This window comes from Physella acuta, unplaced genomic scaffold, assembly GCF_028476545.2.
Source record: "Physella acuta isolate Inbredline_101_S28 unplaced genomic scaffold, ASM2847654v3 ptg000061l, whole genome shotgun sequence".
NCBI lineage: Eukaryota > Metazoa > Mollusca > Gastropoda > Physidae > Physella > Physella acuta.
In genome coordinates, this window is record NW_026731581.1 from 872,686 (window position 1) to 897,500 (window position 24,815).

At 31.4% G+C, this 24,815-nt stretch overlaps 1 protein-coding gene across 6 annotated transcripts in view; it reads right to left on the minus strand.

Annotated features, from left to right (window-relative positions):
* Window positions 1-3,516: 3,516 nt before the first annotated feature.
* LOC131949407 (mesocentin) overlaps window positions 3,517-24,815 on the minus strand; it is a 77,885-nt gene continuing 56,586 nt past the window's right edge. For 4 of the 6 annotated variants that reach the window (XM_059311306.1, XM_059311296.1, XM_059311323.1 and 1 more), the window contains 10 exons: window positions 23,895-24,710; window positions 19,833-20,654; window positions 16,068-16,901; window positions 15,025-15,858; window positions 13,672-13,806; window positions 13,425-13,556; window positions 11,153-11,356; window positions 8,951-9,043; window positions 8,152-8,265; window positions 3,517-5,352 (listed from right to left, as the gene is read on the minus strand). In XM_059311306.1, the coding sequence (XP_059167289.1) occupies window positions 8,161-8,265; window positions 8,951-9,043; window positions 11,153-11,356; window positions 13,425-13,556; window positions 13,672-13,806; window positions 15,025-15,858; window positions 16,068-16,901; window positions 19,833-20,654; window positions 23,895-24,710 (3,975 nt within the window). In that variant the 3' untranslated portion in view covers window positions 3,517-5,352; window positions 8,152-8,160. The remainder of the gene's footprint in view (window positions 5,353-8,151; window positions 8,266-8,950; window positions 9,044-11,152; window positions 11,357-13,424; window positions 13,557-13,671; window positions 13,807-15,024; window positions 15,859-16,067; window positions 16,902-19,832; window positions 20,655-23,894; window positions 24,711-24,815) is intronic. The other 2 variants (XM_059311339.1, XM_059311332.1) reach the window with 2 other exon arrangements.

A 24,815-nucleotide genomic window follows, 5' to 3' on the forward strand; every position in this document is an offset into this window, starting at 1 on the left:
TCGCAACTAACTTTGTATAGTAGCTAGCGTACCCATCCCGCGCGTTGCTGTGGCCTTGGAAGGTTGACGAAATACTTTAAAGGGATTTCAATTCGTTACCGTGCATTCTTAGACGTATGACCTTGTTTTCTAAAACTGAGTTAATGAATAAAGCAGGCTTGGATAGTAGTTGTTGGGGCAAGGTTAAATGCCCTCCTTAACAGAGGGGTGCGGGCCGCACCGGGTGACACCATTTAGGGGGTGGACACCAACGGGAAAAAAATGCTAATTTTACAGAAGAAAAATGCTTTTTATGACAGTTCAGTTAATAATTAATTAAAGTTATATAGTCTTTTAAGTACAAATAAAAAAATATTACAAAGGAGTTGGGGTGACACTATGACGTAAATTTGCTAACTTTAGAGAAAACAAGGCTACATCTAACAATATTATTGACAGACTATAAATAAACATCGTTACTATTACATCTGCAGTAATTAAAGCTTATAAACATACGTGTATGTGGCATATATTTAAATTATAAATAGGCCTATGCTATGTAGGTCGATATATATATATATATATATATATATATATATATATATATATATATATATTCTTTTTTCTTGGGGGGGGGGGGGGGGGGGCGACACCACGAAGTGCTCATTAATAATGAGTTGGAATACATCTCGGCGACTGCCACAGTGTCAGGGACGTATTGGGTTTGCACTCTAGAGCTACAGGCTAGAAAACAAGGTCACACGTCTAAAAATAAACGATTGGCAAGCTTTAATGAAACTAATAAAAACGAGCGCGACGGGTACGCTAGTTTTAGGTCGTGTCTTTAGAGCAGTTTCGAAAAGTGTGTATTACAGTTTTAAATTATCCTTTAGGTTAAACAAAGTAACAAAGCAGTAGCAATCGTCATGCTGTATCACTTATACCACGTTTAGTAGGTCTAGTGGACTTAACTATATGAAAATAGCAGGATTAGCTCTTAAATTTTCGGCCACCAGAAGCGGGCTATTTAACCAATCAGGTACCGACACACACACAAGAATCTGATATTTATTTATCTTTAATACAGTGATCCAGACAACATGTAATGCAAGCAAGTTAAAGTATCCTCACTTTCACGTTGAAGTTTAGAGAATCATAACTTTAAACTACAATGAGGTAGTCGTGTCATTTCGTAACAAAAAACTGGTCAGGACTGTGTTATTTTAGGGAGCGTCGGCTTTATATAAAAATTGTCTGGGTATGAGGTGATGATAGCTGGTATTTATATTTATAATTTAATGTGTGCACGTTTAAGTTATTTTGTAAAAAAAAAAAAATATAATTGAAGCTTGTGATGCAAACATTAAAACTTTAGTTTTTATAGTGAAAATCAACAATTAAGTAAAAGAAGTAATTGAATATTATTCTCCTATATGTTTCGCAATTTAAGCCTAACGTTTATATTTTTTTTATTAATTTCATTAAACAATTTTAAACACACTCCTACCTAAACATGTTAGACAAATTCGTCGCCAGACTAATTGAGGTTTTGTTACTATACGCAATGTGGCGCTAGTATTTAAATATTCTGTAAATATTCAAGGTTGTTCCACCAAGAGTGGTTTGAGATATTCTTTGTTTTCTTTTTATTCTGTAGAAGAACTTTTCTAAAAGTTTTTTTCTCTTTTAATTGAATGTGCCAAATAGATCTAGTCCTTTCTTTGTTTCCTGATGGAATTAGACTAGTTTATTTTTCACATGTTTATGGGGATATCCAACAAGCTTAGATAATACAGAGTGAGCCTCTTAATACAAACGCTAAGCGTGTAAAAATAATTTTGCTAAATCTCCATCAGTTGAAATTTTTTTTTTATCTTGGAACACTAGCGTATTTTACTAGCATTTGTTTAGGCCTACTTGTTTTTCATATAACATAACACGCATATATAGGTTACGGTCAAAGCCCGAAGACGGCCAAAGCGCGCATTGGCCAATATTGTCTCCCATTGACCGGTCAAAGTCCAAAACTTTACTTCATTTCGGCCTTTGGCCGGCCAATCCACGGACCTGCCATCGTGGACCGGCCAACGTATGAAATGGCTCTTGATTTTGGCCTTCGGCCGGCCTATCGGCGGACTGGCCAGTCCGAATTAGAAGATCATCTGGCTAGGGACGACCGGTCAAAGTCCGAATTAGAAGATCATGAGCAGATTTTGTTTTTTTATACATTGTTATTTTTACATTTGCAATTTGCAGCGATTTGTTGTGCACTAGGTTGTGCAGTTGCACTAGTTGTAGTAATGTAGCCTTGGCCGCCGGTCAGTGATTGTGAAGATGCGATAGTTCGGAGTGATTTTTCCTCAGTGCCAACGAGAGACAATGAGAGCAGTTTTTCGTGAAGAATTGAAAACTCACTTCTAGCATATAGTTGTTTAAATACACCATGTTCCGTTCCTAGATTGTAGAAAGGGCCCTAGACGCTCATGATAACTGCAATGACGCTTCAGGGATCACCGCGACCTCTGTCAACATCTGGAATACGAATGTGACCAGTATCTCCCACTTCAGCTTGTTTAATTTTTTTAGCATCTTAGCACCTTGAGTTTGCAAGCTAGTATGAGCTGCTGACCTGTTGGCCATAATTTCTTGTTTATTGTGACATAATCTACAAGTAATGTTCCCTCCGTACTCTTCATCTGCTTCATTGGCTATTCCGCATATTGCATGGTCATCGTTGCCACAGGTTCCACATGAATGGGCTGCACTACAATATTTTTCACAAACTACACAGAATCTGTAGGCCTTATTATTGTCCCGCAGCTGGTCTGGACGTTGCGCAACGGCAGCATATGTGTTAGCTGAGGATGTCGTTGCATTTATGACAACCTCCATTTCTTGTTCAATGTTCTCAAGATCTTCCTCAGTAGTTAAATTATCGAGAGCATCTCTTTGTACATTTGAAGTGCTAAGTCGCACTTTTGCTTTACACCCAAATAAGGTTTCGTATGGCAATTGTTGGATTCTTTGATGAAAATTACGGTTTTTCATAAATTGAATGAATTTAAGACTTTCAACCCAATAAGCTGATTCATTCGTCTGCATCCTGGTCATCATGTTTTGAGCATCTTAGTTGGCACGTTCTACTGAACATTCGCTTTGGCTATGCCTTCGTTTTCTGCGAACTAGTTTAAGTTCATGCCACATGTTCTTTAGTTCAGAACTAACTTAATTCACTAATTCTTTTCCATTAAGATTTGGATTATTTATTTTGGCAGCCATCTGGTATGTCTGTCTCTTGATCTGACGGTCCTTTTAGTCCATGTCGCATTGCATAAAGAATGCTATCCAAACAAGAGCCAAACAATACGTTACTCACAATGAAACTGCACCCAGTATAATGAAAAGGCGATCACAACTTAGTCTAGATAGGACATTGGCCAGGACATCCCGGCCAGTGTGCACATTGGCCGGCCAAGTACAATGTAAATGATTTTTTTCATTCGAATTTTTAGTATTGTCATACAAATAACAGAAAAATTAAAATTTTAAATTTTTATTAGAAATAGATATTTGAAAATAAAATCATACATGTTGATAAAGCAACAGAACAGCGGAGGTACACATTTTTACACAATGATTCCTGCCAGAATGAAAGAATTTGCAGCACTAAATTTACCAAAGTTACAAAAGAGAAAAAAAGATCTGGAATGTTAAGATATTTTAAATTTCAATGAGTTTTGACAGTGTTTACATCAATCAAAGTTTCTTCTAATTGTTTATGATATTATAATGGTCTTTCAATCACTCAGCTAATTTATTTAATTAAATCAATAATGATCGCTTGTGCAATAATTTATTTTTTTCTTATTGAACCTTGATTTTAAAAAATGTACATGATAAAGAAAGGTATCTTTTGACTGACGGAAAGCATATTCAATATAGTGAAGGAGACCACACAAAATTTTAACATTCACAGAATCGCACATATTTATTGCCATCTCATAGAAGATTGCATTGTACAAAAAAAAATTTCATTACCACTTTTCTTCCATATTTTCCTCCAAAACAAAAAAAAACCAATGCAACTTGTTCAGGCTTATACAATCAATACACAAAGCGCATTCTATTTTAAAAGTTTGGACTAAAATTATTAATTTTTCTGTTTTGAAATTGATAATTATTAAAATAAAAAGCAGCAAATTTTCTAACCTTAGCAACAGTTACCAGAAATACATACAATCTAAAGACACAAATTCCCATGAAAAAAGCACCACTGTATTTTTTTTTTAAAAAAAAAGCTTGCCATGATTATGAAGGATTTTTTTTTAAAAGTGTCATCAAAAACAAGACATGGAATGATGAAAAGTAACATTTAAAAATTCAACATTGGTATACATTTAACAATCACAATTAAAAGCTTAACATTAAGGTTAAAATCAATATTTTACAGTAATGATTTACAATTGATATTTAGTTTAACTATTGTTTTTGCTACAGATTGAGTTGTTTACAATTTTTCAAAGGTAATCAAATATTTTTGCTACTAAAATAAACAAGCATCAGGAAAAAGCATCCAATTAATTAGGATTAAACAGTAAAAGTTGCAAGTAATACATGGTATTCTACTTTTAAACTGTGAAGTTCTGGATTAGACTATAATGAAGAGCAGGATTTACCAAACTACAAGGAATTAATGTGTCTGTGAAATTTTACCCATCGTGAGACTCCAAACTTAAATAAACTTCAACAAAGTCGGGATGTTGATGAGCCTGTTAACATTTTTAATAGATGAAATCTACATAAAAAACTTTTATTTGAAAAATGTTAATTTATGTCCTAACAGATGAGAGGATTTTTAATTTAACAGACAAAGCAGCATTTTTACATCTGGAAATTTTTTACATTTAAATATAAAAAAAAACTATATTAAAGCCAATGAAAACCTGTTTCGTACTTTAAAGTTCTAGTTATGTTTAGGCATTTACAATTAATTGAAATATCCTTAAATGTACTTTACACAAATAATAGTTCTGCAACAAAGTCAGGCAAAAATTTGAAATTATCTGTTAAATAGGCACATAATAGCAATTAAAAGAAATAAATGTATCATGCTTACAACAAACTAAAATATACTTTTGGCAAAATCCTTTCTAGCCCAACAATTTTTAAAACCAAACAAAACTTGTTATAACCTAAATAAAGCTATGAATAAAATCTACAAAATAATTGATCTACTGTCACATTTTAATATGAATTGAAGCAACTAAATCTAACAAAACTTAAATGAATCTTGTACTGTACTGACTGGTGTGCTGTATATATTTGGAAGTTATACATATCCATGCTTCTCTTACAAAACAAGGTGTAGAGTGCCTAGTGAAAAAAAAATGACACTTTTAAAAAAAAATTTAATATTATTTGAAGGATAAATGTATTATTTGGTAGAAAACAGATATTTACAGTGATAGGCGTATTTCTAAACTAGACATGGTTAGATTTTGTTGATATTAATGGATAGAGATACATCTTAAGAAGCTTCAGGGGCAATATATTTGCAGAATTAGTTTTGGACAATATTTCATGCAGACAAGGTATGAAAATCACATCGGAAGGGATCTACGAAGTTTATACTTCAAAATAAGCTAAGGAACCATACTTTTTATGATTAGATTACTTTATATGGATTTTTTATACATTAAGAAATGAATGCTACAAAGAATAAATGTAAAAAAAAGGGGTTCTTTTTACAAGTTTTTAATTAACTTGCTTCCTTGTCATGTCTGTCTTTCTGTCTAGACCAAATTGGGCTAGCAAAGTTTTGAGTACTTTAAACCAACAAATTTCTCTTAAATTCAAACTTGACTTAACTGGATGACTTTTATGAATTGATTAAAAATTTTGAAATTAGTAAGGTGGCCTACTGTTATCAAAAACAATTATATGTGCATTATCATGTTCCTATGTGGGGAATTGTTTCTATTCATTTTGAAGTACTGAAAAAATTGCTTACAAAATGTTTAATACGTTATGTAATAATTCACTAAAAAGGAGAAAATAAATGATTTTCTTTAAATATATTTTATAATACATAACTACTATTCAAATAACTATAAAGAAAAGAGTGGGTATTTCCTACTTATTAGTAAAGGTATCCAAAAGATAATATAGTGACCCATGCATTTCTTTATATTTATTTAAATAGTAGTGTATTATATATTTAAAGAAAATCTTTAATTTTCTCTTTTTTTTTGTGTGCATTATTACATAAAAGCTTGTTATTGATACATAATTTTTTTTGCATTTTAAGAAAATTGAATCTTTAACTTTTAAATTTTAAAAAATGCGGACAATTATGATACTTCAATGTTTTAAGTTTTAAAATTTTGGTTTTAACTTAAAACCATTTGTTTTAAATCTTATTTAATTGATAATGTAATTATTTCAAAATAAAGATTTTCCAGTCTGAAATAGGATTATAGCCTTCCTGTAACCTTCTCACAAGTCTTTTTCCCTGAAATGATGTCAAGGGCTAATGCTGAAAATTATCGAGTCTTTATTAATCTAATGTTTATTGTTAGAAAAAATAGATATGATGGTTTGAATGCATGAGAAAAATATTAATATTTCTTAAAAACTACAGCCAGAAGAAAATAGAACTGTAAAGTTCTATTTTTATTTTAACTGTTGCTTTGAAGAAATATTAATTTGTTATTTCTCATGCACTCTAAATTTATGCCTGTTAAGTTTTGAATCAAGTGGAGGCTGTTGTTGAAACATTTAACTTTTTTCAGGAAGACCTACTTTTGTTTCACATGTTTAAAATTTGTCTCATTGATAAGAAACCTGTGTGGCTTACCGCGCCGGCGAAATTACCAACACGTTTTAAAATGAGACACTAGCACACTGCAAATTCTTTTAATTTTTAGTAGTTTTTATTATTTAAAAAAGATGTATCAATATATTTACAAATTGGTGCTGGATCCAATTCTCAATACACATCTAAGCATAAGCTACAGTTTCACATTTCTGAAGTTATTTTGCTCCTAGATTGGAATTCTAGCACATTTTAAAAATTGTGTATTTGGCAATCATGTAAATTGAATTTTCAGTAAAATTAGGTCACTGCTCTTAGATTCTAAACCTTATGTTTTTAATTTGTTAAATGCATCTGATCTATAAGTAGCATTTTAAAGACTGCATTGAAACATTTGAATTGGTCTATGGACCAGCTCTAGTTATAACTTATGTTCTGTACTGTACCTATTCAAATAAAATTGTGTTGATGCTCTTTAACACCTGGTTCACCTAGTCTAGAAGTTAGGTTACGGGCAGTTGGTAATTTTAATTAACGTTTAAAGTACTAGACCAGGGGTCTCAAAACTACGGCCCGCGGGCCGGATGCGGCCCTCGAAGTCCTCTCATCCGGCCCGCTGGATCTTTTTGTCCAAGAAAAATCATTTGTTGGTGATGGCTGAGGAACTTTGCCCAGAAAAATCAAAGACATGCCTGAAAGAAACTGGCCCCCGAACTGAAATTTGATAGTTAATGAGGCCCTCGGACTGAAAAGTTTGGAGACCCCTGTACTAGACTATTATAATAATTCATGTTAGTACTGCAACTAAAGTAACAGCTAGTTTAGACATATTTTACTTATAATGTTTCCTCTTTATTTATTTATTTTTTATCCCAGAGTGTTTCTAAAAGCATAAATTTTGGAAATTTTTAAGGAGAATGGCGTCCATTTTTTTTCCAAGATTATTTATAGAAATAAGCTATAAACTGGTATATTTTTTTAAAGTTTAATACAATTATAAATAAATGTATGCTCTTGTAGCACTTGGTGTATTTATGTTGTAGATATTGTAAATTTTTAGACCTCACTGCAATTAAATGTGAAAAAAATGTTTTCAGTTGAGTGTGGTTCACATACATTTTGAATATTAGGTCAATGTCTGGGGTTATTACTTTTTAGTTTTTTGAATTCCTCGATTGTTCAGAAGCAAAACTGATATACAATATGTCAATATTTGTTACTTGGGAAAATTACAAAAGTTAACCCTAAAACTAGGCTTTTAGGAATAGGATTTGTTTTCCACCATATAAAAAAGGTGATTTTGACTATGGACTATAGAATCAAAATAATATTTAAAGAAACTTACAAATACTACTTACAAGCTACTCTCATTTTCCATTTTTAACATCTTCTATCTGCTGAACACATTCTATTCTTTCTACTGACATATCAGGGTTAAATTCTGTCACAGATCTTATAGCATCAACCAGTGCCTGTGTGATAAAAATAAAATAAGTAAAAGTTGAAAATAATCTTAAATACCTTTTTTATCAGGTAGTAAGTTCAATTCAATTGCCTGCTAAATAATTTTTATAAATGGAGTTAATATTTTACTTTCCCATTGAACACATTATGTAAGTATATCCAGTTATATCTACTTTAATTGCTTTAACTGTGAACCAAACTAAATACTAAACATTACATGTTTTTATGATGGAAGTATCCTTATAGCCAAAACTGCTTGATAGAAGTGCTTCATTTTTTTAAATATAAAATATCTTAAATAAGTATAAAATGAAAAATAAAAGCTGCACTCTATAAATAAAAGGAAATTTTCTATTCTATTTCAGTGTATTTTGAATTTTTTTCTGCTTTAATTACACAATTATTTTTCAATTAACAGATTTTAATCAGTAAGGGATCTTTTTATAAAGCTAACTATATTGCCTAGTTCTGTGGTTTGATAATTACCATGCCTCAAAGGTAAACCCCCAATGGTAAAAGAATCAAGCAAATACTAACTGGGAAATATTGTCTCTTACTTAAGCAGGTTACATACCACTTTAAAACTGTTTCAATGGCACCAACTTTAAAGCAGTAATTTAAATATCTAGTATACTTTTTTTTAAGGGGAGGTTTAAAGAAAAAGTGACAATAGATTTTTTAAAAATTACTCACAGCATCAAAGTCAAAGTCTTCATCTTCATCACCTGACATAACCACCTTCTGCACAACTCTAAGCTCTTCAATTCCATCTCTTTCAGTCTTGTACTGCAATAATACATAGTTTAATTATCTGTTTTGATATTTTGTAATTACTCCATCAGTATAAACATGAAAACAAGGGCTGTCCAAAGTGTTTCCACATCACTTTTTCATTTTATATTTATAAGGATACAAATAAATGTATATAATTATAATCAGTAAGGCTACATAGGCTCATCTAATATAATATAACTATCACAATTGACAACAGCTGTCCGTCTCTAAATGGGCTGTAAAATTTTCAACTGAAATTAACTAATTAAATAACTTGTAACTAATTAAACAATTTTAAAAAGCCATGCTTTTTATCAGGCAGAAAATAACACACAGCTCTCAAAACTTGACAGAAATATTATATATTACCCAAAACAAAGGCACTATAATCACAATAATGAGGATGTGTGGTGGGTGGAAGGGGACTATATATTAGGTTAAAAGGTTGTCTAAATTTTTTTAAATGTCTACTTTTCTATACATGGTCTGCACATAGCACCGAAACAAAAGCATAGATCAGTTTACAGATCTGGTTTTATTTGAGTATTTGTAAGAATGTTTCACTTTGAATTGTAAGTATGGCAAAAATATTGCAAAATATTGAGATTATCCAATAAATAAGAGTATCTGATGTTGATTCAAAATTATTCAGTCCAGGTTAAGATAAAAGTAATGTTGGTGGCCTTTGAGGATCAAGCAGTTGTGCTTACATTCATTAGAATATTAGTTTATGTAGCCTATTGATGAACTACTAGAGAAGGGAGAAAGCAGATCCTGTATTTAGATGTGAAAGGAGAACTCTTTAATTTTGTCTGCACTGACAGGTGAATCCATTCCACATCTGTATGATCTCTAAGTAGTTTTAAATAAACCTCATTATTATATAAATGGATCATGTAATGATTAGGAACATCAAACTATAATGTACCATTATATTATCTTAGAAGAAAAAGATTCTGCAATCAATTTACAATTGGTAAGATAAATTACAAAGGAGAATATAAAATCAAATAATATGAAAGTGAAGCTATTAGCATGGTACATGAACTGCTAGTTATTAATAGTAGTTAAATTACAATTAAAAAAATTGTAACAAAATTATGTAATGAACAAGAGTTCATTATTAAACAATGCAAAGGTTAAATTTAAGTTGTTTATTAGTTAAATTAAAAACACATTTCTAGACATACACTCAGAAGACATTTAAATGTTATAATAGGCTTGAAAAGCTGGTTCCAAATGGTTCCATATTTTTGTTGCCAGAAAGCATATTTTTCAACCGAAATTGAACATTTTATAACGTGTGTAATTAAGTACAAAATTACTTTCATTAAGGCTGCGCTATAAATAGTCAAAGAAATAATTACTAGTAATATAATAGTAATTTAGCAAACACTTTTATTTTTAATTTGGATTAGTAGAGTCCGTGTATTGTGATGTTACAATACTACACTATGCACCATAGATCACTATTGTGTATTTTTTTCATGGAAAACAATTGTTCTGACTTTTATCGTTTTACTCTCCCTGGCCATTCTGGTTGAATTCTAGGAGAGGTTGAGGGCAATTTTTGAAAATACTTGATAAAATAATTCTTAACTGCTTTTCAACCGAATGTATTTGGTACAAAAATATAAAAATTAGTGTAATCCATGGTTCTCAAATGGCTTAAATTTTTACAAATGAAACTATAATTTTATCGCTTGCCATATTTTTTAAATTATGTTTTCAAAAATTTAGTATGACTATATAGAATTTTCATGCCTATTATTAAAAATATGAATTGGGCATTTTTTAAATTTACACATGGAGATGCAAAAGTTAGGAATTAAGTAAAAGAATTCAATAAAGTAATAACATTTCTAAAAAAAAAAAAAAATATTCACTTTTAATTTCACATTTAAGGTTGTCCTATTTAATAATGTTCTCTTAATATCTGTGAAACATTTGGACAGCCCTGACATTTCTCCAATATTTGGCAACTTAAAACAATGTATTGAAATATTTAATTTTATTGTAATCAAATAGAGAAAAAATTATCCCTGTGCAACGGTTCTGATAACTTAACATTTTAAAATTTGTTTTTCCATCATCTTTTTTAAATGATTCAATATCACTTACAGTCGTTGTTTCAATAGTCTGTAATTTTGTGCTGTGAGACTGTGCACTGACCAGTATGCCATCATCCAGGTCAGGCAGAAAGTTGTTACGCTCATAAGTGACTGTACGTGTCTCTGTTTTCACCAGCGGAATATTCCTGCTGGACATTAGCACATCAGAGAAGTTTGGGTTGTATTTGACTTTTTCCGTGGCAACTGTTGGTGGCTAGAACCCCATAACCCCAAAGGATATAGGACATGTTCAGACATCAGGCACGGAAGAACGTAGGGTTGGGGAATGAGAGAAAAGGAATGAAAAACAAAGAACCATCAGACATGAAAACTAAGAATGTATTGACAGACATGAAATAGAATACGCAGACTTAACATTAACTATGAACTCACTTTAACGTAATAATGAACTACTTTAGTATAACTTTAGTATAACTCTGAATTACATGCAATAATTTATGACTTTTCCACTAACTAAAAAAAATATGTACATAAAATTACAAGTGCAACATTATGCAACAGGGTAGTACAAAGGTAATAGTTAAAATAAAACCACACTGTTTTATGTTGGCCATAAAAATTAAATAAATTGTTTAAGCTGCTACAGTGATTAACACTTTAGGTGGAGTTTTCACAATGCTGATATTATATTCTGGTAATTCACAAGGAGGACACTCAGCACACATCTACACCCACACAGTTATGGCGTTTAAATTTGAAAAAACAGAAGGAAGATATGGTTAAAAGTGAAACCTTTATCAAATTACATAAGTAATAATAGTAAACAATATGTGCAATACAAATAATAGAATTTTTAAAAAGATAACTGAATTTGCTTTAACATATATTTACAAGGAGAACAATTGACAACAATTACAGAGCTAATAGAGTGAATGTTTATCATTGTCACCAAATGACAATCAATTGTGTGCTTCAAATAACACAAGGTATGGGTAAGCCATAAAAGGGATGGCTGGTGTCTTTTACTTTAAGTGACTCACAGAATGAGATATGATGACATGATAAAGCTTACGAAAAGTTTCATCAAACTTTACTATTTCTTCTATGTAAGTAGAAGTGATCATGTAAGTGTCACAAACTTCATAAAGCCAACGAAGTGAACCTAAACTGAAATTCCTCATGTAACATAAAGCAATTGCTGCATATGCCAATATCCACTTTCTCCAAGAAAAAGTGTCTAAACAACGTTTTCTTTTACAGACTACTTAAACTGCAGAGTAGGCTACACAGATTTCTAGATTGTATATTCATATATAATAATCATTTGACCTTTTTAACCAAAAGAATCTTGTTCACACTTAAGCAGATGATTTAGTCAAACAAAATTTTCAAGTCAATAAGACATTTGTTACAGAAGAAAAAAAAAGAAGAAGATTGTAGGAACTAAAATCTGTAGCTAGAGGGTTAATGAGTAGCCACCACGTCTACCTATGGAATTGTGTCAAATCAAACCTTTTTAGTAAGCCGCTTAGGCATTTACTAAATTGAGCACCCACTAGAAGCTCTTACTCAGTAACCTACTGCACAGAGTAATTTTATACTGATAATTTGTGAATTTAAAAAGAATGAGCTACTCAAAACAAAAATAACCTAGCAAAAATTTGTTAAGTGAAAAAAGCTTAGTATTATGAATCAAATTTTCAAAAATATGCAATAAACCATGAGGAAAATTATTTTAACAGATCTTAATGCAAAAAATAAACATCATCTTGAAAAAAATTGTGTCTTTTTAAGTAGAATACAGTTAAAATTCAACACTAAATTTCAAGACAATCTGCATCTGTTTATTCAGCATCATATATATGGTGTTGCCAGGGTCTTGTTAATATATTAAATGTAATGTATATATGCAAATATAGAATATATATACATACATAAACACAAACATAAAAATAAACAAAACAAGCATGAGCCCTAAACCAAATGTGACACATCTAAACACCAACCCAATTTAATAAAACGGTATACCAGCCCCTAGGACTATGAAGCTAGATCATCGGGCCGGAAAACCGGCTTTTCGGACATATATGCCTGATCTTGAAGCAGGTTTTCCGGCTTGTCAGGCTCAAAGGTTTAAGTAGTGATAAAATTAATATTAATAAGTAAATAATGCAGCTCAAAGGGATTTTAAATAAAAATAAAAAGTAAAACCTGAATAATAATAATAGCAGTATTTTAAATTATGAAAATAAACTTAAAACTGCACATTAAAGACAAAAATGTGTTTTTTAATGGAGAAAAAAAAATGTTTTAACACTCACATTAAAGCTGTCGTCTAAACCATGGTTTGCTTTTGGTGGTACTGGAGGTGGAACTTTACCCCTTCCAACTGTACTTGTGGCTGCTGGATTGAAGAAATCACCAAACCCAGTTTTAAGGCTTTCTCTTGTTGCCTTGAAAGAAAAAATGATTGATTTGTTCAACTTGTAATAATATAAATATTAAAGATCTTTTATTTAAATGTTTTAATAGTGGCCATATATTAAAAATATTCAAGAACACTCTTACTTTTATAGCCTTTGGTATTGGCATATAACGCTGTTTATTATCTATTTCTTTCTCTTCACCAACAACACCTGTCATATCACCCTTACCAACTCCAAATCCAATTGTAAAGGGTGAAACTGAATCTACAAGATGAGCCTATAAAATGGTAAGAAAGTACACAATTTATATTTGTCAACAAATTTTAAAATTAAAAACTGATATCCTATTTTTAAAGATTTGATTAAAATCAATTTAACAAGATTAATAGAAACTAAATAAAGCAGGCTATCTATAGTAGTTTAAAATAAAAGCAATTGTTCAATTCAAGCTAATAGCTGGTTAGTAAAAAAAAAAAAAAGACTTAAATCAGGATGTTATTGAGCATTCAGGAAATGATGAATTGAAATATTTATAAAAAATTGTGAATGCACAAAATGCTATAAAGAATGAATAATTTTTAAAAAATACCCATAAACATAAAAATTGCTCTAGGTATATTCAATAAATTCAATTAAAACCATCAAACAGGCCAACGACCTGTATAAGTAAACACAGCAAAGGATTAAATTGATTTGGTGCTTGCAGGTTAATGATCCTTGAGCACTCAAAACAGTATACAGCTTTCAAATCTAATTCTTTTATTAAATGTAGTTAAATCATAATATCCAATTTTGTAATAAAGCTATTTAAATATGGTGTTACTAGTCCTGAAATTGTGCAACTGTTGTTCATTTGAAATCTTGGGTTTTCAATTAAACCACACATGAATAATGTATATTATAATTTTATAAACTCAGACCTAACATTGCCGCAAAAACTGGCTTGTGCTTTACTTAAAAAAAAAAGTAGTATCTACCTAACACTACCCAGGTGTATATAACGGGTGTGTATAATGTGCATTTATATATGAGTATGTATATATTTATAATAATATGTATGTATTTATAACTATCTAAAGAGTGCATAAAATATGTAGAAAGATATAGTTGATTAAGTACATGTTAAAGAGTAGTAAATGCAGTACATAAAAGTGGTTACATTACACTACATTTTTTCAAAGTAGCTCAGCTGTAACTCAGAGAATGTATTTCATAATTGGTTAATATTATAAAACTCATTTGAGATGGTCTATAAAAAATGCTTTACCAACTTGTTAGTTACTGTTGCCTAAATAAATTTTAATACTAATCTTTTGGCTGAATGCCTTTGAAAGTTGAAGAAAAGGTCAGCACTATTGCTAAGGATTATAGAATGCAGCTATTTTTGTGCCATCTAGAAAGAATAAGTTTTTTTAAGTAGGCCTACTTGATTGAAAAGCAAGTTATACAAAGCACTGTACCATGATGCAAGCCATAATTAAAAATGCATAGGAACCTTTTTTGCTTTATCTGGAATAAAAACTCTTTCAATAGCATATGCATGGGGTTTCCCATCTTGACTGTAAACTTTACCAAAAAAAGGTTTTCCATCTTCATTAAAGATCTCTTCCCAGTAGACAGGTCTAAAATCTTTGCCATGTAGTGCTTTACCTTCATTATTTTGCAAGGATTTGCCATTGTCATCGAAGGCTGGCTTACTGTATGTAGGTTTCCCACTTTTGTCCAACACTGGTTTGCCATCAGTATTGAAAAATGGTTTCCCTTCTCTGTCATAAACTGGCTTGCCATCCCTATTATAAAGTGGAAGACCATCCTTATCATACAATGGTTTACCATGTAAGTGGTTTCCATTTTCATCATACAATGGAGTTGCAGTTTCATGAAACAGTGGGTTGCCACCACTATCTAGTAACTGTTTACCATCTTTACTGCAAATGGGCTGACCATCAAGGGGTCTAACCATTATAGGGCTACCATCAGAATCCTGAATTATTTTTCCATCTTTTTCTTTTAAGGGTATTCCATAAATTGGCTTGCCATACAACTGTTTACCATTCATTTCACACATTGGTTTACCATATTCATCATATAACGGTTTACCAAATACTTGCTGGCCATCTTTGTAAAACAATGGTTTTCCCTTCTTGTCAAGCAGTGGTTTGCCTTTTTCATCCTCAAGAGGTTTAGCAGTTCCTTGTATTTCTTTAGGGTGTAATAGTTTACCCTTTTCATCAAATATAGGTTTACCTTCTTGAATGAATACTGGTTTATCAAACAATGGTTTACCATTTGTATCATATAAAGGAATATCCTCTTTATAATCCTTGCCCTAAATTAAAAAAGTGTACATACTATATTACAATGAGAAATGTATGGAAATTTATTTTAAAATTTCCAATAAACAAACATGTGGAACATTTAGAAAAAAATGATTTAAAAAATAAACTTGAAATGTTATTTAAGAAAGAGGTTATTTCAAGAGCACCATATGAGATTTAAAAGAATTATTAAGTCTAATAATTTCAAAAAGATAATGACCTTAACTTTCTTTGGTCCAGTTCTTTCAATAAATTGAGGATGTGGTTTACCATCTTTGCTATATACAATGTCAAAAAATGGTTTCCCATCTTTATCATAGATATCTTCCCAGTAAATAGGTCTGACATCTTTACCATACAATGGTTTACCATCAGAATTTTTCAGTGGCTTCCCAAATGGATCAAAAGCTGGTTTACTATATAATGGTTTTCCACTTTTGTCATGAATTGGTTTTCCATCTGAGTCATAAAATGGTTTGCCATCTTTATCATAAACTGGTTTTCCATCTTTGTTATAAAGTGGTAGTCCATCTTTGTCATACAATGGTTTGCCATGTAAATGATTTCCTTCTCTGTCATAAAATGGTGTGGCATCCTGGTGAGTCAAAGGTTTGCCTTGTTTATCAAATAATTGCCTTCCATCTTTATCACAAACAGACTGGTTTTCTTCCGGTCTAGAATAAAGTGGATTACCATCAGAATCAAGAGCTGGTTTGCCATCCTTTTCAAATAGTGGAATTCCATATACTGGTCTACCATAAAGTGGTTTGCCCTCTAAGTCACACAATGGTTTTCCCTGATTATCAAATAGCTGCTTGCCTAACACCTGATGACCTTCTTTATAAAACAATGGTTTTCCTTTCTTGTCAACTAAAGGTTTTCCTGAATCATCTAACAATGCTTTTGAATTGCCTTGTACCTCTTTAGGATATAAAGGTTTGCCTCTATCATCAAAGAGTGGTTTGCCTACTTGAAGATATACTGGTTTATCAAATAGTGGTTTTCCATTCGCATCATACAATGGTACACCATCTTTATCAAAACCATCAGTGTCCTAAAATAATTAAAATAATAAGTCTTTAGTATGTTTAAATTTCAATTACAATCTGAGACTTGCGTGTTTTTTTTTAAAATAATGACAAAAAGTGCTTAGGTAGCATTACTATTAGTGTATTGTACTTTTTTTTACAAACGTTTTGCTGAAATTAACTAACATGTAACATTTTTCTTAGATGAAATAGAACCAAAAATGTCATTTAAGTTTCTGTTAAGGATGAAACAATAACAAACACACGTAATAACTATTTAAGATGTAAAAAGTTTCTGCTTTAAAATTAATCTCTAAAAATTTCACTAATACATTTGGTTTTCATGTATAAGAAATACAAAAGATTTATTAATAGTACTGGATTCAATGTATATTTATTATATTGTCTTGAATATTGCTATGAATAGATTTTATGTTAAATGGTGAAACCTTTGTATACTGATTAAATTAATTCACACTATTGAAAATATAGCTGGTAATACAGTTTATGATAATAGCAACTCATAAGCCTAGACATTAAAGAAATGCTGATGAGGAACTCGTTACTAATATTCTATTTTGATGAAAAATATGGAAAATAAAATTTGAACTAGTGTCATTAGCTTATTTTTTAGAAGGTGTGATGTTTAGGCAACATTAGATATAGATAAAAAATAGGGAAAAAGTGTTGGTCAGATAGCCATTGGTCAAGCAGTTGAGATGGAGTAAGAACCAATAGAATAGTCAGACTAACGAGATGAGAAGTGAGATGTCAAGTCACCAGTTGGTCAGATTTGAATGGAGATAGTGCAGAGGCATAGCAACCCTTCCCGGCACCCAGGGACAAACTTTTGATTTGCACCCCCCCCCCCCGTCAAGATTTCGATTTGCACCCACCCCTCTCAAGATTTCGATTCACACCCCCACTCAAGCTTTCAATTTATTTTTCCAACCCATTTTGGCGACCCCTAAGGTCGGCGCCCGGGGACATATGTGTCCCCCCCCCCCACTACGCCTGAGATAGTGTACTGTAAGTGTGTAAGGAGCTGGTCAAGTAATTGAGAAGCAGTAGAGCAGAAATTGTGTATTAGTTTATTAAAGTGTGGAGTAGATTGTTAAGTAGTGTATATAGTTATAGTCTGACAGTTAGGTAACAGAAATACTGTGAAGGATAGTAGAGTTGGAATTAGGAGGAGTAAATTAATTTGTGCGTATAACAAATAAACTTGGATATCATTAACTTAGAACTGTGTCAGTTGTGATTTCTAACTTTGAGAATCTGTACAGAATTATCAAAAATAATGTTAATGATCCCTATAAACCTCCCTGCACCACAGCAGGCATACTATGTCATGTCCATAGTTGGAACAAATATGTAATACCAGTAGTGCACAATATTTCATACGAAATAACATTGTTGTGACAGTTAAATGTTTATAAAATGATTTCAACACCATTATAATTATATACATTTCACACACACATATATAGAGTGAGTTATCTAGATAGATAAATTAATAGAATTTTATCTATATATATATAATTCTTTTCTTGGGGACGCTAGAAAACAAGCTGTAAGCGCGCTCCCTACCTCCCCACCCCTACATGATCTGGTGCTGGTGAGCTGTGGTTCACGCTAAATGTTTACATTCGTAGAGCTAGGTTTAGTGATGGCTATTAGGGGCAGATGATTTAGTTTGAAACGATTTTAAACTTAAGGAAGGTAACTAAGAGGAGGCTGCTTTCATGAGGGGGGGTGTAGGGTAGGGGTTGGGGGAAAGGAGCGTGGGGGTAGTATCGTCCTTAACGACCTACTGATAGTGTTTTAAAGCAAATATTTTCAGTGGCAGCATTGATACTGTCGAATTCACAAATTATGAATTACTGAAAAGTAGAAAATAAACAACTATATAGCGGCGTATGATATGTCGCGGGTCGGCTCGTATGTATATAATTTTGATGTTTGAACTACCCAGATTTGCTACTGACAAACACCAGGACACATTATAGAAAGCATTACATGCTAAGCTGCTCAACAAGAGATGAAATTTCCAGTCTCTCCTGCTTTGTTGCTTCCTAACAAGAAACATTATTATTGTAGTGTTCTAAAAAAATATTCAAGCCGAATGCCAGGGCGAAGGCGGACGTGCCTAGTTTGATTAAGACAGCAATTATAGCCTCCAAATTAAAATTTAAAAAAGGAATTTCCACAGAAACCTTCCCAGAAGCGTTCTCAACAACTCCCTATAGTTTGATGGCAATTGGATAAAAGGTGCAGTAATGCATAAAGGACACACATGCAAACATACTTTACATTTATATATATATATATATATATATAATTATCTAAATATATATATATATGTATTTATATGTATATTTATGTATTTATATATATATATGTATATTTATATATATATGTATATTTATGTATTTATATATATATTTATATATATGTATATATATAATATATATATATATATATGTGTATATATATAATATATATATATATATATGTATATATATAATATATATATATATATATATGCATATATATATATATGTATATATATATATATATATATGTATATATATATATATATATATATATATATATATATATATATATATATATATATATATATATATATATGTATATATATATGTATATATATATATATATATATATGTATATATATATATATATATATATATATATGTATATATATGTATATATATATGTATATATATATATATGTATATATATATATATATGTATATATATATGTGTATATATGTGTATATATGTGTATATATGTGTATATATGTGTATATATGTGTATATATGTGTATATATGTGTATATATGTGTATACACACACAAAGTAGATGTGCAAAGTAGATGTGTTTACATAAATATCAAACAAACACTGTTAATAGAAATCATTTTAAAAATAACCTTTTTGGCATTCTCGAGTCCATAAGGATGAAGCTGACCATTCTTGTCATATAATTTTCCAAAGAATGGCTTGCCATCTTTGTCATAGACTTCTTCCCAGTACAGTGGTCTGACATCTTTACCAAACATTGGTTTGCCATTTTTATCTTGAATTGGTTTTCCAAAATGATCACAAGCTGGCCTTGAATATAATGGCTTTCCATTGACATCATGTACAGGCCTGCCATCTTCATCAAAAAATAAGTTGCCATCTTTATCATATACTGGTCTCCCATCATCATCGTACAAAGGTAGTCCATCCTTATCATATAAAGGCTTTCCATGAAGTTGATGACCTCCTCTGTCATAAAATGGTTTAGCATCTTTATGCAATAATGGTTTGCCATTATTACCCAATAGTGGCCTGCCATCTTTGTCACATACTGCTTCTCCTTCAGCAGGTCTGGCATACAAGGGATTGCCATCAGTATCTGTAATTGGTCTGCCTTCTATATCAAACATTGGTACACCATAAACTGGTTTTCCATACAGCTGCTTTCCATCTCTATCACAAATTGGTTTACCATCAGCATCAAATAATGGCTTGCCAAATGCATTTAGGCCATCTTTGTAAAATAAAGGCCTTCCATCTTTACCAAGCAACTGTTTACCATCATCTCCTAATAATGGCTTTCCATTTTCCTTAGCATCAGAAGGATATAAGGGTTTTCCCTTAGAATCATAAAGAGGTTTATCTATAGACTGGTATACTGGTTTATAGTACACATTTTTCCCACCATTATCATATAATGGTATAGCATCTCTGTCTGGAGTGTCTTTTGCCTAAAATTACAAAGATTTAGATTATAAATATTTTAAGGTTTTTGCTATTTTTAAGGGATGATAACATTAGAACATTGCTAAAGCAGAAGAAACAAATGCAAAACATTCACAAACATCAATACTGATATAATGGTTTCTGAATATACTGTAAGGTAAAAGTAATATTAGCAATAGAAAATTTATAATTTTTTTAATAGGCCATAATATTTATTCTGCAGTTTAGAACAAACAAATTTCTACATGTTAAGGCTGATACCCCAAGTGTGGTCATTTCATGAACTGAAGTGGCTGAAGTATTTGGCCAATGTTTGATGAGCTTAATATTGACAGTGTATTTCTTACATTAGTTACAAACTTGCTAGGAAGCCTAGTCCAATATCCAATATAGGTTTAAGTGAAAAAGGAAACTAGTGATCCATGGGGCATTAGAAGTTGAGTTCACCTGTTTCCGTGTATATGAAGTATTATGAAGGGATAGTGTAGTGAGCACTTTGCCCAGCTGAGTGGAATAGAGACATTTTGCGGACTCAAGTCTGGGGTTTGAACTCATGTTTGGGAAAGCAATCGCACACTCTACCCGCCAACCATCCCATTCGTTTCAGTGTCATGGAGTTTTAATTATTCTATCAGTAGTTTATTTGTGAGTAATACTACATAATTTTATATTATGTTTGCTTGCTTGTGAAGTCAGGTCTGCAAAAATTAGTAAGTTTTAGATTTTGATCATTAAAATTTCAATTGATAATGAATTTAAAAAATCATATTCTTTAGAAACTTTAGTGTAACTTATTAATATTATCTAGCTAGATCAGATAGTGACTAAAGCCTTGAAAGACAATGTCGGTTGAGTCATCAAAGGTTTAAAATAAGAAAAATAGTCTGATCCCACTACATTGGAAATTTCTGTAAATGAATAAAATTATTTTCCTTATTTGATTTCTCCCTAAAATATTTCTAAGAATTACACTGACTTTCAATTTGACTTTGCCAAAAACAAGATCTCTAAGATAAGATAAATGTAAAAATTTTAATAGCCCAGCAAAGATTTTTTAGAAAGATTAAAAGTGAATACTTTTAATGGCATTCTAATTATTAAAATAACTGCAATAAATATTGAAACAACAAAACAAGCTCTTCTAAAAAGTATTGCTGCAGTTCCCTTTGTAAAATGCATTTTGCATTTTTAACCCACATTCTGCTAGCGTCCCACTTATGGGAGGCTTGTAAAAAAATTTGCTAAAATTTATTAAAAACTAGTTAAAACACAAATTATGTTTCATTGTATTTGAAAATGGCTAGACTATTAAATTTGTGTGTGTTTTGTGAAAAAAATTAATTTAGAAAAATGTTATAGTGCCGGATTTGCAAGACTTGTCAAAATGGCGGAAATAAGTAAACATGCGCACAGGAAAATGCATATCTTCTAAAATATTAACATTTGAAACTTGTAGCAGTACCATATTTCTATCTGATAAAAATTTAAGAATAACATTTTTTTTTTACTACTTCGTTATATCAAGTGTACAACAGGTGTCCCATAAGTGGGACGCTAGCAACAAATGGCCCCTTGTAGATTGTTACACAAACGTCACATTTATTGGACACTAGCGAGAAACACAGGTGCAAATGTTTATGTTAAATGGTTATTTATGGTGAAACAATTGTTGACTTTGTTAACTGCTGACTTTGGGGTGTTAAGTAGTATTTATAGAATTTAATTATGACCTTGACCTATATTTATGCAGATTGTTACACAAACGTCACATTTATTGGACACTAGCGAGAAACACGGATGCAAATATTTATGTTAAATGGTTGTTAATGGTGAAACAATTGTTGACTTCGTTAACTGTTGACTTTGGGGTGTTAAGTAGTATTTATAGATATTTAACTATGACCTTGAGCTATATTTTCTTATATATTATTGTATTAAAAATTGCAAATATTGAAAAACTTACATTTTATTTTTAAGTTTTCAGAATTACACTTACTGAAGAATTTAATACCATTGAATACAAACTAATTTAGTATTGCTGTAAATTTACTAGCGCGTAATATTAAAATTATAGCAAACCAGAATAATAACAATGGCCACGATTTAGGTGAAATGATTCAGTCATGCGGGGTTGGTTAACTCTCTTCATATAAGAGAGATTAAGCTACATATAGTAGAAATGTGAATTAGCTGTGTACAGTTGTCATGCCCCAATAATATTCCTCTCCAAAGGTTCCCGATACCAGTTTTACTTTGTTAACTTTTTAAGGAGATTCCTGGTGTTAGATTGGGAGCTGTTCGCATAGTGAGGTGCATACATGGATGAGAGCCATGAACACTCAATACAAGCCCCCAGAGACGGATCCGTGCCTTAGAAATAAGATGTTTGATGTCCTAATGTACATCTGTGAGGGGGGGGGGGGGGGGGGAATAGCAAGGGTAACAAAAGAGAAGATGGCTGGATGACATATGGAACTGGACCGGATCGTATTTTGCAAATTCACTGAGGGCAGAGTTTCTTTCAGACATCATTTTGGAGGAGGGTGGGGCTCTGCCCCCAGAACAAAATGGAATTTATATACAAAACATACTTTTACCAATGTCCACCCTTTCCCTGAAATTTAAGTCCCCACCCCTGAAAATTTCAAGTACGCCCCCAAAAAAATCAATTATTTATATTTAATTATATTACAGTTTCGATGAATAATAACAATATTTGTGATCATGTGTATATAATTAGATGTACTAGTCACAGCTTTACTTATTTCCAAGTGTTGTTCACTTTGATGGATGCTAGATTGAAAGAAAACTAGACTTTTGAACATAATTTCCTCATTTTAGACCATGGTATGGCTAACCCAATTGATCATTATCAGTATTTTTAGCTGTCCTAAACAATGTAATCATTAGTCTAACAATACAAAATCAGTATACAGCTAAATTTTCGCTTGATTAGCCATATTTCGTGATAAATGATTTTATTTTTCAATAAATGTACATGGGGCCGTTCATTGCTAGCGTCCCATTTATGGGACGTTTTTTAAAAAATCGATATTTAAAAAAGTATTGATTTTAAAAAAAAATACAGTGATTCCTTCATTCAGTGCCCAAAAGCTAAACCATATAAAAAAATTATAAAAATTTGAGACCTTGGGATAATATAGGTTAAATAAATAGATTTTTAGACAATTTATTTCAAAATTAGAATAATCTATTCTTTAGTAGGCCTTAGAATAAATACTAACCTTTTTTACTTTGGGTACTCCAAATGGATGAAGTTTACCATCATGGTCAAAAAGTTTTCCAAAATATGGTTGTCCATTCTTGTCATAAACTCCTTCCCAGTATAGAGGTTTAACATCTTTTCCATACAATGGTTTGCCATCTCTTCCAAGTAATGGCTTCTGATCTATGTCACAAGCTGGTTTATTGTACAATGGTTTACCTGTTTTGTCATACACAGGTTTACCATCCTCATCATAAAACTGCTTGCCTTCTTTGTCAAAAACTGGTTTACCATCATTATTGTAGATAGGTTGACAATCTTTATCAAAGACAGGTTGACCATGTAATTGATCACCATCTGTATTGAAAAATGGATTGGCTTCTTGATGGTACAATGGTTTTCCTTTTTTGTCAAACAAAGGTCTTCCTTCTTTATCACATACAGGTTGGCCATCAACTGGTCTAACAAACAGTGGATTACCATCAGCATCACAAATAGGTCGACCATCATTGCCATACATAGGAACACCAAACACTGGCTTGCCATATAATGGCTTTCCATCTCTATCACAAATAGGTTTGCCAAGATCATCATACAATGGTTTACCAAATGCTCTGTGCCCATCCTTGTAATATAATGGCTTTCCATTTTTATTATATAAAGGTGTCCCATCTTCATTTTGTATTGGTTTTCCATAGTTACGATCAGCATCAATAGGATTTATTGGTTTGCCTTGATCATCAAAAATAGTTTCTCCACTGTCACTGTACACAGGTTTTTCATAAAGAGGTTTTCCACTTCCATCAAATAATGGTATTCCTTCAAAGTCCTTGTTCTAAAATATTAAATTTTGAATAGATTAATGGGCTTGGTTTAAGAGAAAATGCTTATTTTTTTGGTAACATTTGGTAAAAATTATCTTTTACATGAATTAGTTTAG